This window comes from Colius striatus, chromosome 1 (genome assembly GCF_028858725.1).
Source record: "Colius striatus isolate bColStr4 chromosome 1, bColStr4.1.hap1, whole genome shotgun sequence".
NCBI lineage: Eukaryota > Metazoa > Chordata > Aves > Coliiformes > Coliidae > Colius > Colius striatus.
In genome coordinates this window covers 167,196,979-167,209,628 of record NC_084759.1, presented here as the reverse complement: position 1 = coordinate 167,209,628, position 12,650 = coordinate 167,196,979, and the positions used below count along the sequence as shown (strand labels likewise).

Sequence of the window (12,650 nt, the reverse complement as noted above, 5' to 3'; positions counted from 1 at the left end):
GAAAAGTAGTTTAAAGACATCAAGGCTCTAAAGCAGATAGATACATACCAGCTTCAAGAAAAAAAAAAGAAGCTGTAATATTATTATTCTCTAAACCATTTTACTCAATACTATACCTCTTAATGTCTTCTTGTGTTTCCTTTATAGATTCAATGGCACTCTGAAGTTCACCAAGGTCTGCCCCCTTTTTCCTTATTCTTGTATTAGGCTTCAGAAGTTGCGCTAAGAAAGAGACAAAAGTCAGATGTAGTTCATAGAAGTGAGGGCTAAGTCAAGGAAGGAACGAAGTACTAAGGCCAAACTAAATCTGTTGCAAAAATGAGAAGAAAATTTTCTAACGAAGCTTCTTTTGAAAACTAAAGCCTTATTTCAGTCACCTATAGCACAGGAAAGCAGGAAGTTAAGCACCTGAAATATCTTAAAACACTAACTGTATTGCTTAGCTTCTGCAAGCATTATCAATAACAATCTGCCTTCTAGCAACATACTGACCTGAGAAGTAAAACAATTTATCACGTTTTTAAGAAAGAAAAGAGTTTACAAACACTATTTTTTTCCCCTCAGATACTAAATATGTGCAGCACTTCAGCCTATCTACACTACATATGGATATTTAAAAGGACAGGAAAGTTTATAATTAAAACCCTGAGCCATTCTGAACTTCTTCCTTCTCCACAATGTGCTTCACAGGTTGGACAGAACTGTGATTCAAAGCATGCGTTATTTCCCAGCACAATCATCGAGACAGGAAGAGGATGTGTAGCTACAGAATTCTCTTTCACTGTTAAATAAATTCATTATTTCTGTATGAGAATGGATCTTTTCCTACCTTCGCTCCCAGAAGAATCCTGGTTATCAGGCTCCGGGGATGAGAAACCACACTCTCCTTTCTTCTGATTGGCTGGCTTGCGTTTGATTTTTGGAACACTAACCTACAATTTATGAACTTACAAATTATTTCCAGAGAACCATGACTGTAGCAAAGCAAGGCATTCTGACAGTAAGAGAGAAATGCACAATATCTAATCCAAGTCCAAGTCGAATTCTTTGATGTATAAGCGGCCTGAATATTGCTCATCTTCCCATCTAAGGGAAAACCTGTTGAGTTCAGGTTTACATATTTTACATTCATAGAATCATAGAATGGTAGGAGTTGGAAGGGACCTTTAGAGATCATTTAGTCCAACCTCCCTGCAGAAGCAGCTTCACCTAGATCAGGTGGAATAGGAACATGTCCAAGCAGGACAATCAAGTCATCTCTACTGCTCTGGACACAACACAGACATGAAAGACTATGGGCTGGCTAAAAGACATTTTTTGGAAAACAACAGTATTTCCCATTGCTCCCAAGGCTTTGATGACCTTCCTACAGATAATGCAATATATACAAGTCCCTGGCTCTTGTGCACACTGACAGAGCTGGAACGTACCATGGGTGTCCGATGTCGAACTTTTGTTTGGATGGTGCCATCTTTTTCAAATTGGATCATGTCATTCAAAGGGTCCCATGGTCTGGTACTAGACAAAATGAACAGGCTTGATTAATCCCACGGGAATTTAAGTAAATATTTTCCTGCTCAGAAAATACTTGGTATGAACAGATTAAAGTGCTCCCTCCCACAGAAGTCAGACATGGAATAGGTGATCTTATCTTCCATATATAGCCCAGTTCCAATCTGAAAGGCCAAGGGAGACAAAAATTTTCACATCCAGGTCAAACCCTCAGCCATCTGTCAAGAGTGGAAGCTACTGTATTAACCAACAATATCATTATGAATTTATCTTGCTAGTATTTTGCATTTGTCAAAGATAAACATGTTTTCCACTTAATGCACATTATTTTAGAACTTCAGAGATATTAAGTGCAGGGACCACCTTGCGGGACAGGATTCTTGGACTACGCATCAGACCAATATGATCAATGCAGAAGTCCTTTATTTTAGCATGCAATCACATTGTATATGTTATTCTTTTCTACATACATGATGTAATCTATTAGGATTGGATAGCTCAGTCTATCATACTCTGTTTCTACATTCTTTTACCTAATTCCTTATCTAATTTCTATTCTAAGCTTACAGAGTTTCTTTCCCACACACACAGCTGTCTTCATATCTACATTCTAATAAGCAACTTGTCCTTGACTATTCTTTAGGCCCATCATTCAGTGTCTGATATAACCAAAGTCTGAGGCCTGTGTCTGAGCCTAACGCAGCTTACGGTTACATACAACCAACATCTGGGTGGGCCACAGGTCCATTTCCCTTCAGGTACATTGCTACAAATAGGGGATTTTAAAAATTATTATTTTGGACTGCTTTTGGGGTTTTTTTTTTCTTTTAAAAGATGCCTGGGAAAGAGAAGTTAAAAATCAGGTACATCAAACCTACTTTTATCCCTAATAGTAAAAGTGGCTAGCGGTAATCAAGGCTGGTTTCAGGAGGCACTAATGAGCTATACATGGTTTTCTTGTCCTGATTTTTTAAGAGTGCTTTACCAAACACAGGTAGATGTATTTTAGAAAAAGAAGACATCTAGCTCATTGGAGAACATCAAGCAGCCAAAAGCTAAGTCTGACATCCCCATTGATTACAGCCTTTTCAGGACAGAAACTGCAAGTCAGCTGCATGCAGATAGTTCTGATGCACAGCTTTACTGATTAAGCAGATTAAGCATGGATTTCCTTTCATATCCTCCTGTTGTGCCTTTTAAAACTCCTATAGTTGTTTCAGATGTTGCAAACACAGACCTGCATTTACATCTTAACTTAACCTGACTTGAATTAAACGTCCTCTAAGGTAATAGGGTAAGTAAAAGGCATTACTCCCCCAAAGGTCTTTTGTATCTATAATCCAGATGCCTAAATCCATAATCTGGATACTTTAACAAATGCCACAGCTTTCACAGTAAGACTGCTCTGTACATGGAACAGGTAGTGTAGGGAGCTGCCTCTCATTTTAACTGCTGAAAAGGGGACAAAAGTTTCTTCCAGGGACTGCTGAAGGCACAGACTGCTTCCTAGCATGTGGTAACATTTCTGCGGCACATCCTTGAACTACAGGTGTCAAGAAGACGAGAAATAATGCAGATTAACAAGAAAGGTCTTAAAGCTGCAAGGTTTAACAGATTTCAAGGATAGTACTTTTCCTGATGGTTTTACACGGGGTTCAAAAATATGGGCAAATCAATTCAGCTGGACTACTCATAACTCTTCCAACAGCACTAGAAGGCTCAAACCAAGAGAGGGTGTTTCACGGAGCTTTTAGTCTAGTTGGAGAATTCCCTGATACGGGATGTGGTAAAAGTCTGCACAGACTCAAGAGGAAACCATGGAAATTCATGGAAAAGAAATCTGTGTTGCTAAATACACAGAATGCATGCTTGGTTCCAGGAAACCTCCGACTTGCATATTTGCTGGAGACTTCAGGATTCCTTAACTCAGATATTTTACTTTTATAGTCCCTGCAATATAGAACTGTGCTGGGTATTGAAAAAGAATCAGCAGAATGTGTGTGTGTGTTCTGTGGAAACTATCACTGGTAAAGCCCTCAGCTCCAAGCTGACTTGCAGGCATTGGCAAGAACCCAGAAGGCATCCCAGCAGTCAGACAGACAAGACATGTCTTCATCTTCTCATCCAGATCATCACACAAATAGATTCCCAGACACTCATATGTTCAATGTGTATTTGACTGCTGAGCAGAGCCCCCTGGTTATAGCACTCACCATTCCTGTAAACCATTCCTGTCAGGGTTACTCTAACATTAAATAGCTCAGTTGAACTAAGTACAGACTTCACTGATTTCTAGACACTAGATTTTCTGATTTCCAATTGTTATGGTAATATGTACCATATTTTCCAGTCTAGGAAAAATCTGTGTGGCTGCTCTGGTCAGTCTGGGGGCACTGGGTGAAACGAGCACAATGCACCCCCAAGTGTCATGCCCAAGAAACTCTGGAAGATAGCATAGATTTGTTGAAGCACATAACCATTAAGATAAATCAAGCCCATTGCAGTGGTTGCATGAAACAAGGTTTGCTGTACTGGCAATCACTGCCATTTCAACACTAAAAGGGCCAACCCAGTTCAGCTAAAAAAAATATGCATTCTAATTACAATACATAAGTAAGAATATCAAGTATCATTGCTTATTTCATGAGTTTGCAAGTAGTTAGATATCTGAGTTCTTTCGCTTGTGAAACCAGAAGTAAGAGGCTCAGCAACGCCACCAAACATTTAACAAGCAGTTTTTGTTACAAGCGCTTCAGGACTCACTCGGCATATTTGTAGTGCCATTCTCCTGTGACGGAATCCTGATCGAACAGCTTGCAAGTCCACTCTTCACCCTTGAGTTTCCTTTCTTTGGCACTCTTTCTCTGAGCTTCTTCCAGAACATATTTTTCTTGAGTAGCTTCTGTTTGGTCTTTATTATTTATTGCTCTCGTCACTTGTTGCCAAAGCCTGACAAACGAGCAATAGGGAGTGTTACAATCTGCTTGACAGAAATTATTGCAAACGTTTCCTTAATTATAGGCTAAGTGAATGGAGTAACCCCTAAACAGAATATTACCACGTTGCAATGTGTGTTTTATCTATGTTTCCATCAAAGCTTTCCATGTTTTACAGGCCAATATCAAAAACGTGGGAGAGAAAGAAATCATAATTTGCTGTATTTGGAGAAGATGGAGCTTTATTTTGTTAAACTAATTACACATGGTTCTCACATGAACTTACTTCTCTGATTCAAAGTCACCCTGCTCTTCAAACTTCACTGTGTATCTAGGTAATCTTCGCTGCTTGATATCAGATGTTGGGTTCCAGAATATCTCCGAAACATCTGTCTTCTTGTCACTAATAGTAACTTCACTGTCCTGTAACACATATAATTCAGTTAACTGTAATTATCTCAGAGTATCAAAGCAACACAAGAGGGAAGAATGATCATTTTTTTTGTAATGAGAATGTACTTTCCTTTGTGTGCATGTAGTTAAGAATAATTATATATGCTAACTTTAAAATTTAATTTCCGCACTCTGTACTCATTCTAACTGGGAACACAGATGCAATGGCATCTCTGTTCCCCTACCATTCTATGACTACCTCCAAACAACAGCAGTGCCAGTACCATCTCACCAGAATCAAAACAAGTTTGAATGCTTCATGCTGGTGCCATAACTCTTCATAGCACTAACACATACACTCAAATCACTTTGCAAGCTGAAGCGTACTTTCTTAAGAAAATACTCAAACATAAACAACTTTTCTACCTCTTAACAGTTGCCAGTAACACTGTTGATTCTATACTTTGAGAACTAACTATAAAGATATATTTTCTATAAAAATGGTACTCAATCAACTCTTTTCTTTAAAGTTGAGTCTATTTTTTTGGTATCTGAGTGCTATTTGCACTCATCTCAACTCTGCCGGAATTGATAAAATACCATCACTCGCTACTTACCCAGTGACCCTCCAAAATAGCAAGAACTTCTTTGCCAAGCTTAATTTTCCCTGATATTTGGTTAACACTGTCATTGTTACCCAAAAAAGGCTGCAAAACAAAAAGAAATGTTTTCATGTTTAACAGAAATTTATTTTTGCATTTACATTTACTATTAAGGAAAAGTGAATTTATGAAATGTGATGTGAACAGCCCTGATGGCTTTTAATATTATAACTTCTACACAATCTCCAAAACAACATGGTATGCTGTTCTCATGCTCTATTTTCTTAAAATATTTGCTGAGCAAAAACACTGTTCAAGAAATGTGAAAATAAAGTGGAAAATAATGGAGAAAACAGTGATACAATGATAACTTGGAGAACGTGGTCATTCACTACACTAATTTCACCACTTTACCAAAGACCATTTGTTACTAGAGTTTAACTTGCAACAACAAAAATGATTGCCAGGGATTTTCTTCAGTCTTTTTGATAGATTGCAAATACATCCTGTGGACTGATAAGGCAACTCCCAGGTCCCTCTCCACAGAGTTGCTCTCCAGCAGGACAACCCCCAGCCTGTACTGGGACATGAGGTTGTTCCTCCCCAAGTGCTCGACTCTGCACTTGTCCTTGTTAAAATGAAAATTCCTCAGTTTCCAAAAAGACAACTCAGATTAAATCAGATATAATTAAGGAGTGATCTATTTTTGGGGTTTTTTTACATTAACATTATGCTCACTCTCCTTCTTGCATCCACAGCATTTACTAACCTTGAGTTTGAATTCAATTGTTGCACTGTAGCCAGTTTTCTCACAAGTGATATTGACTGTTCCCCCAAGCTCTAAGGTCATTGTGCCATAAAGAATTCCTGCAAGAGGAAAACAAACAAACAATACACCCAGCTAAAATGAATGTTTATAAGTGAACAAGACAAAAGACCTAAGTTCTTTGGGCACAGTTCCTAAAGTAAACATGTCTGTGCTGAAGGAAAAAAATCATCTTTTCCCATGACCTTTCTTAATAAGCATGATCTTTCTGTGAAATGAGATAAACCAAACAGAAAACAAAAGGATGTAAGCGAATTGAAGATAAGCAGGAAAAACAGTTTTAGACATATCTTTTGCAGCATATGCTGCTGGCTTTAGCAAGGGTGGTATTTTGTCTTAAAGGAGATGATCAGAGGAGGGAAGCTTTTGAGACTAACATATGACAATAAAATATGACAAAGAATGCAAAAGAAAACTGCACCTGGACAGAAGCACAGGTGAAGACAATCACAGACAACCAATATAAGACAGCACTGACCACCTCCCTAAAGACTTTTGGAAGTACACGGTTTACAATGCTGAGTACACTTCAATCTCCCTCTCAATCAGCTTAAATAGTCAACTTCGTTCTTCTTCAGGTTTGACCTGAATGTATGCACGTTATGTGGTTTTTAATTGTTATTATTTTTGTCACCAAAGCCATAAAGTCCAACATAATATTAAAACCATCTACGAACAATGGAAAGAGTCCACCAAACTAACATCAAGTTACCCAATTCTGCCAATTGGTTTTCATGCATCTCAAATGAATACAGTTGCTGGCTATATGGCTTCTGAAAGAGAATTCTGGCATAGGACATGTGAGTAGGTAAATCTGAATAAGTAATAGTTTAAAAATCAGCAATTCTGCAATGAATATTGTACTACTACTGACCTTCCAGAAAGTTTTACATACTACTGACTTGTTTGCCATAGTGAAACTAAAGACTTAGAGGTGTAGATACCAATTGCCTTTTATGTTTACAAGAGGAAATATTGGAAAAGTTCTTAAAAAAAAAAAAAAATCCAGGCAACTCAAACAGTAAACTACTGCCATGTAGTGACAGATAGCTTGTTACATGTATGCTCTTACTATTTATGAAAAACTTGTTCTGTGCCAAAAAACGCATGATTGCTTAAACAATACTGATAAAGTATGTGGAAGTCAAGAGCCACTAAAGTTGCCAACACTCAGAACACAAGTTGTCAGATGACAAGCTTGAATCAAACACAGTATACCATTTAGAATACTAAACTTCTCACAACTTTGCCATCTAGAGAATGAGAAAACCCACTACCTTTGCAATGAGCATATGGCATCGTCATGACATAATCTTCTCCCCTATTTAGGAATGTCAGCCGTCCTTCTCCATCTAATATGGCAGACAATGAATTCCCTGAAAATCAAAGACAAAAAGCACATTTCTTACCTTGTGAGATAACAGTCAACATTCTCCAATAACTGAGCAATAAAACTAAGAGCATTAGTATATTTGGCATTGCAATCTATCCCATTTAGCAAAGCTACTAGAATTTTACACAGCATCTCCAATTAGAAATTACAAACCTCCAAAGATGGGAATTAAAATTCGAAGACCCAGTAGTAAAAAAATTGTAAGGAAAGGACCATTCAATCATCAAAACCCTGATTCTTCTAACAGTACTCTTTTATCCACAAAACACAGCTCATTTGCACCAATTTTACACTCCTCTATAGAAGTATATAAGAACACCTGCCCCATTATTTACCATAGAATTTTGATTTGGCCAGAATGCTACCACTAAGGCAAAAACCATCCTTGCGGTTGCTAACATAAAAGGCGGATATCGGAGGATGATGTGATACCTGTTGAAAAAAAACATACATTTGAATAAACAGACAGAAAAAGAAAAAAGATCATGTAAGATAACATAAATTTAAGCTAATAAAGACAGAATGCAAAATTCAAGCTGCACATAACAGACTATAGTTAATATATGTGACTATAACCTTTAGCATAAATATCAAGCAGACACTTAGTGAATTTCAAGAGTGAGTAAAATCAGCATCTGACTCTTACTGAAAGAAGAGGGAACAGAAATGCCGGAAATACCTTTCTCTCTGCCACTCTGACACATTTATAAGACATTTGTAAGAAAACTATGCTCGCCAGGAGAGCTGTTCGGATATTGTTCATACATTTGAACACATTTTCTGAAAGTACCACATCAATTGGCTAGCACAAAAACACATTTATTTTTCTTGAAAATATTTGTGATGGTTATTGCAGCTACCTGTTCTGCAATGTAAAAAGTCTTGCTATTTGTCCTTGGATGAACCCACATGCAGCGAAAAGTCTCACCAAGTATAGGATTGTACGGCTTTTTCAGTCCCTAAACCGAAACAGAACAGAAAGTAACCATACAATGCAGGTACAGAACTCACACAACATTTTCAGTCTGTCACCGAAGACACACAAAACCAAAATCATAATACAAATGGTCAAGTACATCCTACTTGATTTCATCATTTGAATATTATATTTAGATACTCTGCTCTTTGTTCTAAAGAAACTGGCACAGATTTAGTATATCTGCTAAACTATTCAAGGCTACATATAAGGATAAACAGAATATAAGGGTTTTTAGGAGAATTATTACAGACCTTTCATCTGAAGCTAGGTAGTAAGTACTTCCTTTTAACTATGTTTCCCACCAAGATGACTATAAAGAATATTTAGTGTAAAGCTAAATTAAGTAGTGGAAATATTAATCCTCCAACTGCAGGATGTTATCAGTGATAAACATAGAACTGGCTCAACTTTATCACTAAATGGTTAGTTCAACTTCTCCACGCAAAAAAAAAGCAACTGAGTATAGTCCATTTTCAGCATGGCTAGGAACCAAATAGGTCCATGATGCATTTGTGTTAATAATGAAAACGTAGTCTTGATTTTTAAAAAATGCATAATGATTGTGCTTAAAAATGAAAACTTACTCCAGCACATCCCTAAGCCCTCAATCTAAACACAATGACTAAAGTAAAGAGAAAATAAGATGTGAAAGGACACCTTTGGCTTTTTGTAGAATCCTGACAAATACCACTTCACTACTTTTTTCATGCGATTGTAAGCATTTTCTTCAAGGGCGGCTCTAAGAAGCAAACAGAACACAGAGATCAAATACCAGTGTTGTTTAAGTTTTAACAGTCATAACATAACAATCATAACATATTATAAATCTAGAAGTTGACCAAAACACAAGTTTCTGTTTTGCAGTACTGTAAAGCTTTTGCTCTCATAGCATCAAATTTGAAGTTTTCAAATAATTTTCTGAACGTGGAAATCAAACAGCAAACCAGAGATAGTATTTCCATAATTGAGTCTGTTCTTTCTAACATTAAATTCTGTTCCACCACCACTGAAGCTCTTCCATTTATAAGATACTGCTTGAGAGAAATGGCCTACTCAGGCACAGAACTCAAGCTGGAAAGTATATCAATTTAGTCATTACTAACTACATTTGAGCAGACAACTATATGTGTGAACAGAACTTAACACTACATTAAAAAGGCTAACTGGTACTGTGTTACCATTTTAAATATGTCTCCTAGGGGAAAAAATTTCACTAAATTTCAGAATTCTTCTAACTAAATCTGCAATGTCTGTAACATAATTGCTATTAAATTACTGTGAGTGGTCAGACTTCAAGATGTATCCTAAGAGCAGTTAGCTTTCAGAAAACAAAGGTATGTGATGACTGATAGTTTATCAGACAAGCTTTCAAACTCTATAAGCAGTCTATGAAATTGTTTAAGTAAACTGGATCAAATGCTTCAGTACATGCTGTTACCCCATTTTACACAAAAAGAATGAAAACCAGAGACAGGATTGACTCACTCAGACAAAAAGTCTGCATGGTAGTAGTAATCAGACAGCTTGTCCAGGAAAGAACGAGGTTCCAAGATAAACGTAGGCAGTACAACCTTGGACAAGTCCATTCCTGGCCGCACTTGCTTCAGTAGTGTCCAGATCAGGCTTTTGTTTTCTTCTGACACTACTTCTGTCTGAGCAGCCTCCCCTGCCTAGGATGAACAAAAAAACTGCTTACAGAAAGAAAATAGTTCTCCAGAAGACAGGGCAACACATTCTAAAGGTGCAATGAAAATGGAAAATAGGTACCAAAAGTGAACCACAGAGAAACTGAAGCAAATATGAGAGAAAAACCAAGTTTTTCTGAATACATTTTGGATACATTTCATCAAGCACAATACACTATTCAGTATTAAAAACTGCATTTGTTTTCATCAACCCTAAACTAGAAAAAAAGAGGTAGAATGTTGCTCAGAAATTCTCCTTTAGTTTTTGTTAGACATCAAGTATATTACCCTGTGTTCTCACGTGCAGGACTTATACAGCAAAGTGCTGTTCATTCTACTTTTCCCCACCATGAAAGCTGCCTCATTTATGCTTTTCACTGCCTTGACCAGTCAAGAGTGTCAGTGGTTTTCCTTAAAGAAAACCACTACTTAAGTGTAAGTATGCAAAACCAGAAGCCACACTCCAATCTGCTCCTTTCTGTTCAAGAAAAAATGAGATATTCCTCCTCACAGTCCCTGAAATCAAATGCAAAGTTTGCAGGAAATTGTCCATCTTTCCAGAAGAGTTCTAAAATGCATATTGAAGAACTTATTGTCAACTTAAACTCCTCAACTTTTCCTGAACTATCATTCCTTCCAGAAACAATACCAGAAAGCAATAAAGCACAAACTATTCATGTCCCATAAACACATCAAAAAAATAATATCATAGTTAGCACTTGAGAAGGAGAGATTTAAAGCTCATCTCAGTTTCTGTTACTGAGTTTTTTGTTATCTACAGCAAGTAAAACATATAAATCCCTGTCATATTTGCCTATGTAGATACATAAGACAACCTGTAGAAGCGGAATGGCAGCTCTGGGGCAGCACATTAGAATGCAAAGTGACATCAAAAGCACAGCAAGCTTTCCACTGAATTCTGCAGACCCCATGGCTGCTTAACTCCTCTCTCATAGTAGAAAAAGAGGTTTCAGCTTGCATTAAAATCTTCAAGACTACAACTTGAAAATAAAACTGCAGTAGCAAGTTAATAAAACACAAATAGAAACAACAGGACAGGTAGACACGGTGAATTTCTGCTGCAGGTGATCCTTTCAAACCAATCACCTTCTGTCTGAGGAACATTCCACATAATCTCATTATCTCCACCAAAATCTCAGACATGAACACAACTGTGGACAAGCAGATCAGAACAAGGGTGAACAGAACTTTTTCCCCCCGTTATTGCTGAAAATCGGAAAGCCAATCCTGCAAGTCAGTTTTCAAGTGTAGTCTGACCTCTAAAATATTTGCTTTCTATTTAGAGAAGCTGCTTGTTCACTACATCAACAGCACATTTACCTCCCCAAGTTCTTCTGGACTCTGTTCTAAATAAGTAGTTTCCTTGATATCTATCGGTTCTGGATCGACAAAAGAATCATCCTGTCGCTCTGAAGTGTCACTGTCGCTTTCTTCGCTTTTCCCTAACCCATCATTATCGGATTCCTCATGGTCATGGTCATTCTCCTTATCAGATTTGTCAGAGTACATATCTTGATCTTTGAAGTGATGCCTTTCAATTTCACTGTCATTTAACCTAAAAAAATAAAGGCTAAATGAAAATGCAGCTTCACACAATCATTTCACGTTTCCAAACCAGGGTCTTAATAAAATACACACCAAAATTGTCAATATCAAACCCGACCCGGCAGCAATGTCAAGCTAGCTTCACTGGAAACACATAGGATGTACTCTTCTCATTGAGCTGTCAAATACACCACGTTTAGAACTGTTCCATTGGAAGAGACCTACAACGACCATCTCGTCCAACTGCCTGACAGCCACAGGCCCGACCAACAGTTAAAGCACGTTATCAAGGGCGTCGTCCGAATGCCTCAAGTGCTGACAGGCTGGGAGCACTGACAACCTCTCTAAGAAGTCTGTTCCAGTGTTTGACCATTCTCTCAGTAAAGAAATGGTTACTCATGTCCAGTCTAAACTTCTCCTAGCACAGCTTTGAACTATTCCCATACATCCTATCACTGGATACCTGAGAGAAGAGCTCTGCACCTGTGTCTCTGCTTCCCCTCCTCAGGGAGTTGTAGAGAGCAATGAATTTGCTTCTCAGACTTCTCCAAACCCGGAAGTCCCAAGCTGTTCCTCACAGGACATACTTTCCAGCCCTTTCACCACCTTTGTTGCCCTTCTCTGGACACATTCAAGGACCTTCACGTATTTTTTAAATTGTGAAGCCCAGAACTGCACATAGCACTCAAGGAGAGGCCACGTTAATGCTGAATACAATGGGACAACCATCTCTTTTGACCAGCATTTCTGTGGTGCTC

General features: G+C 37.8%; 1 protein-coding gene across 4 annotated transcripts in view; it reads right to left on the bottom strand.

Annotated features, from left to right (window-relative positions):
- OSBPL8 (oxysterol binding protein like 8) overlaps positions 1-12,650 on the bottom strand; it is a 93,124-nt gene that overhangs the window by 3,975 nt on the left and 76,499 nt on the right. For all 4 annotated transcript variants that reach the window (XM_062016122.1, XM_062016148.1, XM_062016140.1 and 1 more), the window contains 13 exons: positions 11,668-11,902; positions 10,127-10,311; positions 9,299-9,380; positions 8,523-8,621; positions 7,998-8,094; positions 7,547-7,645; positions 6,213-6,310; positions 5,459-5,548; positions 4,735-4,871; positions 4,276-4,461; positions 1,431-1,518; positions 830-932; positions 117-222 (listed from right to left, as the gene is read on the bottom strand). In XM_062016122.1, coding sequence (XP_061872106.1) covers positions 117-222; positions 830-932; positions 1,431-1,518; positions 4,276-4,461; positions 4,735-4,871; positions 5,459-5,548; positions 6,213-6,310; positions 7,547-7,645; positions 7,998-8,094; positions 8,523-8,621; positions 9,299-9,380; positions 10,127-10,311; positions 11,668-11,902 — 1,605 coding nt within the window. The remainder of the gene's footprint in view (positions 1-116; positions 223-829; positions 933-1,430; positions 1,519-4,275; positions 4,462-4,734; positions 4,872-5,458; positions 5,549-6,212; positions 6,311-7,546; positions 7,646-7,997; positions 8,095-8,522; positions 8,622-9,298; positions 9,381-10,126; positions 10,312-11,667; positions 11,903-12,650) is intronic.